Source organism: Montipora foliosa, chromosome 10 (assembly GCF_036669935.1).
Source record: "Montipora foliosa isolate CH-2021 chromosome 10, ASM3666993v2, whole genome shotgun sequence".
In the NCBI taxonomy this organism is placed as follows: domain Eukaryota; kingdom Metazoa; phylum Cnidaria; class Anthozoa; order Scleractinia; family Acroporidae; genus Montipora; species Montipora foliosa.
The window spans coordinates 2,049,557-2,056,288 of record NC_090878.1 but is presented as its reverse complement, the minus strand read 5'-3'; the positions used below and the strand labels follow the sequence as shown (position 1 = coordinate 2,056,288).

At 39.3% G+C, this 6,732-nt stretch overlaps 1 protein-coding gene across 1 annotated transcript; it reads left to right on the top strand.

Annotated features, from left to right (window-relative positions):
• The first annotated feature begins 5,372 nt into the window (after nt 1-5,372).
• Nucleotides 5,373-6,521, top strand: LOC137974214 (5-hydroxytryptamine receptor 1D-like). The gene has a single exon (XM_068821091.1). The coding sequence runs from the start codon at nt 5,373-5,375 to the stop codon at nt 6,375-6,377; it is 1,005 nt and encodes a 334-aa protein (XP_068677192.1). The 3' UTR covers nt 6,378-6,521.
• The last annotated feature ends 211 nt before the right edge of the window (nt 6,522-6,732 follow it).

Genomic DNA, 6,732 nt, shown 5'->3' with positions numbered 1-6,732 from the left:
CATATCACGGGGCATGCGGTTTGAAGGGTGCTGTCCAAGGCTGTGGACGGCGGTTGGATCAAAGTGAGTTTCAACCAATGGCAGAGGTTTCTTTTCCCGCACTCGTCAGCCCAGCGAACGCCAAAAAAAGAGACCTCTACTGCCAGTGAGACCCGGATAAATACTCCGGAGTTCAAATCTATGAAAATTTTTATAGATAAGTAGATTTATGGAAATGGAGAAAATCAAACACATTGACTGTCTCCTATTTATTTCACATAAACTTTCTATCGTAAGTCTATCTCTGTCGGTCAAGGGCACGAAAACTTTCCAGGCTCGAAAAACAATGTGTGACAAACTCAGGCTTGCTACGAGTGCTCTTAATCTATCATAGCGAGCCGGGCAACCTATTCATGCCACACGACCTATTGTAGTTGTCTTTCGAGTATTATCAGTGTGACGGAACAGGGTTGTTCGAAGGTTCGAGTTAGCTATGTGGGCATTTGCTTCACGTCTTATTAGCTAGGATCAGAAGCTCATGACCTTGTAGTGTTCAACTGGTTCAGAGCTGTGGTTTTATGAGTTTAAAAACCTCCTTATTTGGATGTAACGTAGCGCGCGCATTGCTTCGATCTTATTTTTGTCCATATTTGGGAATGAAATTGGTGTCCTAAAATCCCTAGCTTGTTCCAAGGAAAAGAGTTGCAAGTAACATGCTTCAAGGTCACGTGCTTCTGCTAGGACTACAAATCCTCAAAATCCTAAACAAACCTGTACAAAATCCAGTCAACATCTACGAGGCCACTATTTCTATCTTTTTTTCTCAATATTTCAGAAGTCCTCGCGCACCATTTCACTTTCTATTGTTTCTTTTAATCAGCGACTTTTAATAAAAGAGATTATACATGGGATGAGTTGCGGAATTCTTCGCTTACATATCTATCTGCCACGGTATGTGTGACGACAGCCGAGGGGATTCTCTTGGGGAACACAGCAGAGAAAAACAAAAGTGACAGAAAACACCAACCCTTTCCCTCGATCCCGCAACACTCTACCATGTTCTTCCTAATTAACAATATTTTTAATAACGTATATACAATAGAAGAAAAAAAAACCTGAAGAAAAACTAATCGTACGCTATGCCTAAAATTAAGTGAGTTCTTAAAAATTAAACTAATTCTCAATAAGCCATTTAATTTCGGAGTTCAGGTATGCCTCCTCTTTAAAGTGAGTCTAAGTGCAAGGTCTTTCTTAGGGCCGATTCACACGGTACGATTTTTTTCGCATGCGACAAGCTCTCGACGGGTCTACGACATGACTTACGATTGTCGCAGCGTTTAAATAATGTCGTGGGCCTGTCGTAAGCCGTTGTCGCATCCGACAAAAATCCTGCCGTGGAAATCGGCCCTTACCAAAATTAGTTTTCATTCATATGTAAAGTAGAACTAATTGCGATCACAAAAACTTCGCACTTAGACTCGCTTAAAGAGGAGGCAGACATGAACTCACAAATGATCTATTGATCCATAAACAAATACAACACTTAAATCCGAAGTAATTTGAAGACTTCAAAGGAAAACAACAAACGAAAACTTATTTTTTACACAATGTTGCTTTACGAGTTACGTGTCAAGTTCCTCGAGAAAACTTCCTGGTCGAACGAACACGGACAGACTTGGAAACTCTTCAACTCTTTCAAGACGTAAAACCTCTCTTAAAAGTTCCTGCTATGAATAGAGTGTTATCATCTTCTTTCTTCCAACCAGTCACAGAATTTCAAATATTTCTTTCTTTCTTTCTTTCTTTTTTTCTTTCTTTCAACCTCCTTACTTATTTCTTCTTACTTCAGTTATTTTTGGTCCTGTTGCCGTTAGCAAAGGGATTTTTCACTTTGGTACTCAAGCATGCACCCTGCGAGCAGAGCCTCCATTTGTCTTTTTCTTTACTGAGAAGGAGAAAATTAGGCTCTGCCCGAATCGCGTCAACTCTTTGAAGCCGCCGCAGCCCCAACTTCTGGGCTAGTCAATCTTGTTTTCTCTCGTCAAACCGGTTTTTCCAGTGCGAGCGTCCGTTTAGTGACAAAACCGATGGTTATAATTGAGCCCGCTGTACCATGAAAAACCAAGATGGCGGCAAGATTTGGCATATTAGGCTTGGGTTCGAGACTGTATCCTGGCAACATGCAGCGCATATTCAATAAAGATCTTACTCGATTCATGCAGAGCCTTTCTCGAGAACGCCAAATCGAGCAAGCAAAAGAAAGGCTCTGCTAGCAGGGTGTCAAGCATGGCTCCTGCTAATGGCTTTTAGCAGTAATTCAAACTCACTCTTCACCGTACTTAGATACAAATTCAACTCTTCTTCTTTCCAACTGGCCGACCAACGCCCACGTCTTTAAACACATATATAGTTACACCAATTTATTCAATTGCCACTAGGTCGATACATTTTTATGTGACTTAATTATGTCAAGTTAAATGATAAAAATTGTCAGCAGTGAGATCTATTTCATATGTTATTTTAGCTAGAAATAGTGAGGGATCTTTGCTTGGTGTTGGGATTCATTATGCATGTATTTAAAAGATATTGAAAAGTGTTAACGACAAAACATTAATAGGCATTCCGTCTCTGGAGTGAGAAGATAGCTTTAGTACCTAGGATTCCGCTGTTATGGGTGCGATCAATGTATATCTTCTCCTGTGTCATGAAATTCAGAGTGAGACAGGTGTTTTGCACACCGGGGCAACCGGCCTTTTCAAAGGGAATGTTTAAATTAGTTTTCGCATTTGGAAAGTGACTGGTTGTTCACGAGGAGTTCTATTATACCATCGTTGTAGTAGATACTTTTTCAGTCTTTTCTGGAAATGGTATCTGTCTCTGTTGTAGTTCGTTTTTGGTCCTTTTCCTTTGACCTCCTCGAGTTTTCAGTCTGAATTCATAATGCAGCGGTCTCTTTTGGGAGTTTCCTACAAGCGCTTTTAATCTATATTATAATATTCCTAAGGAATTAAAGATAAGACCTATAATTGTAATTATTGTCCTGTTCTGCCTGGAACACGTCTGCCAGGTAAATTTATGGGAAAGGCGGCGCTTGTGCTCGTCCTCTCCTTCTGTTATGTAACAATTTTCTCTGAGAGTTCACTATCAGGTACGGTTTTTATTCTACAAATTTGTTCCTTATACTTTTTATATTTCTGTTTCCTGAATTGCACTGACTTTATTTTTCCGCTAGCATGAGAGAATTTGGCCTATTATTGTAAGTATTGTATTGTAAGTAGTGCGTAAGCAATTCCATTGTTAAATAGTTTTGATGGTAATGTAATGAATATTAGTAGTTGTGAATTGTGTAATTTTTGTAAATTACTTAAGTAGAAATTAAAAAAAAAAAGAAGGAAAGATTTTGTAAAGGAAAAGGCTAAGAGTTTAATTATAACGAATGCACTGCGCAAGCGCTCTCCCGCTTGATAGGTGTTACTGACGCGTGATTGACACGAGTTTGACAGGTCAGGTTCTGGTAGCTATAAAAGAAGATCTTTTAGCCTAGTTAAGGGATTCACTCAGTGAGCCTGTGTGAAAACATTGTAGACCAAGAACCCGGAGTAAACACAGAGTCAACAAATTGAGTGTTGGAGTTACTTCTCCTCTCCCTCAGGAAGTTTTCCTTCAACAATTACAACGCTTAAAGAAAGGTCATTAACACTTAGCCCTGCGGCAAACGTCGAATCTTAGTCGAATGTAATTTGTCGAGGCTATTAATTTGAAATAGGCGCATGAAATTGCGCATAAGTGGTATGACGTTTGCTGATATATCTGCGCAGCGTGATGGAATAACCGCTGCTATAATGTATCAGAGACGACAGCTATTGCTCCACAATAGCTGTAGTCTCTGATACACTGTTCTCAGATCTGTATGTAATGCAAGTCTTCTCTTTCTATATTTTTTGCAATTAATATATATTTTTTGCATTTAATTAACAAAGAAGGCCCGACGAGCACTGTATTTCGGCATTTCGCTAGCAAGTCCTAGCAGTAACTAGCCACGCATCGAGTGAATAGCACGGCTGCTGGGACACGTACTTATTCCGGTGTTCTAATGAAGTGCAACTTGTAAAATAGCGTCGACGCAGGTTTGACGTTTGCTACCAACCTGGAATTAAATCGACTCTTTGTCGAACCTATTTTTAATAAACTCGACGCGACTAAGATTCGACGTTGGCCCTAGGCCTTAGACAGGTATACTCCAAGGAATCAAGATAACACTTTATGGTAATTATAGTAATACTAACGAACTAAAATATGACATTAGGTTGACGGGTAAAAGGTGTATCGAGAAAAAAATCAAAGAAAATAAATTTCATGTTAGTATGTGAAAGATTTTCTCCCAAAGAAGTGCGCAATACGCAGCTGATATGAGGGCTTTGGGCATTAGTTGAGAAAAAAATAGACGCAATCTAACGCAGGTTTGACGGAAGGAAAAAAAAAGTTATCGTCGACTAAGAGAATTATCAAGAAATGGGTTCAATTAAAGCTCAATTAAGAAGACAATATGCCGACAAATATTCTGAGTGGGCGGTCAATTTGGGCAGGAAAAAACTGTGTACTGATGGTTTCCGGCATTTTAATTTTTTTGTTTTGTCTTGCTTTCTGCTGCTGGAAAATTTAGTCCTCGCACGAAGCATTTTTTGAAACTCTGTTAATGTTTGAAAAGCACGAAATATTTATGTTCTTTCAGAGGATTTTTAACGGTTTGCGACGCATCAGTTGTACCGCAGAACTGTATGAAGTAATAACCTAAATGTTAAAAGGTGTAAAAAAGAGATATATAAATTCCTGGTGAAAAAATTAGCCTGATTTAGTTACTGTTCTCATTCACCATTTAATTTAGTATCACTAATAGGAAGAAGCTACAGATTTGTTCGTACTTTTTGTTTGTAACATTTGAGGACTAATGAGACAAAATCGGTTTGGCAGCGGTTAATCTCGATTCTTAACCAATCAAACGTTTGAATTTGGTCGTCTCCTGTCCTTTGAGACACCGCTATTTAATTTGAAACTGCACGCACAATCTGAGTAAGGTTTCGGTAATGAGGCTGTGATGAAGTTATTTTGATGGACCTGCGAGAAATGGGTGAACCTCATTTTGGAACTGTCTGACCAAATTAAACCATTGTGTTTAACTTTAGGTGAGAAAGTCTCCAAGAGGAGATCGAGCAAGCTTAAGGACACTGTAAGTAGACAGCTGTTAAAGGACAGAATGGGAAGCTTTGGAAGATAGTGTGAAGTGGACGAAGATTAGACGAGGAAGAAAATGAGTCTTGATGAGAACCGAGTTGAGAGATGAGATTCCGTTTGCTAGATTATTCACAGCAAAACAACACGTGCAAATAAGAAAGATGAACTCCAATCTGTCAAGCTACAACAAGGACTCTTATATTTCCTCAAAGTGCGATTTCTTATTACCTGTTAATGGAGGAATGCTAAACCAGTCACCTTTCGTTCGATCTGTTATCATCTCCATCGTACTGGTTAATATCCTGGCGTGCCCTCCCACCGTCGTGCTGAACATGTTAGTGATGGTCGCTGTAAAAGTGAAGTCTCGATTAAGAACCAACAAATCAAACATATTAATTGCTACTTTAGCATCGACTGACTTCGCAGTAGGACTGTTTGTTCAACCAGTTTTCATTGCAAAGTTGATCACCACGCTTCAAGAAAAATCGTTTGAACGGGTGTGTTTGTTGTTGATCGTGACCAGGGTAGGGCTAAGCGCTCTAAGTACTGTTTCTGTTCTCCATTTGGCCTTACTAAGTGGAGAACGCTTTCTCGCCCTAAATCGCCCTTTCGCATATACTAATCTCATCACCACTACACGCTTGCTGTTTGCTTCCCTCCTGACATGGTCTATGTCCCTGATTTTACATATTCCTTTAGCCTTTAACGAAGCGGTTGTGATATACACAAGTAATCTTGTAAATGGTATAGCAATTATATTGATCATTTTCTGCCATGTTGCAGTTTTCTGCGAACTTCGTCGGCATAAACAGCGCATTACAGCTCTTCAAGTTACCCAAGAAGAAAGAGCGCGCTTTGCAAGGGAGAAAAAAGCATTCAAGCTGACAGTAATTATTGTAACTGTGCTAGTTTTGTGTTTTTTGTTCTTTGTGGTGGCTCGAATTGTTCTTTTTCAGAAACCACGTAAAAGATCTGGGGAGATAGCTCCAATTATTAACGATTTATCGATATCAATAACGCTATTAAATTCCTTACTGAATCCAATTATTTATTCGGTTAGCATGAAACAGTTTCGGATATCATTCGTAGAATTACTGTTCAGAAAAGTTAACAGGCAAGACACCAGGCACCAGGCAAGACAGGAACCTGATGAACGAAATCCGTGATGAGTAGTAAAAGGGAAACGATATCAGTGGACAATCGTCGGGCAAGTAACATGAACCTGATCGACCAAACTGGTGAGAAGTAAAAGAAAACGACGTTGAAAATAACATTGTTTCCTAGAAGTGACACTTGTTTGTGTAAGTGAATGGAGCACCGTTCATTTTCTAATAATCTGGCCATCTTTAGGTAATACCTTGTGCCGCAAAATGTTAATGGAATACGGTAAATACGGCTGATTTTGTCGATTCTTCTTCCGGTGAGCTCTCTGATGCAGGCTATGCAAGAATATTTCTCTAAAGATAAGGAGTGTCTATTTATCTATTAATCTCTTGCCGGAATTTAATCAATAAAGGTCGA

Coding starts and splice junctions, on each gene's coding strand:
- LOC137974214 (XM_068821091.1), top strand. CDS start 5,373: ATGAACTCCAATCTGTCAAGCTACAACAAGGACTCTTATATTTCCTCA.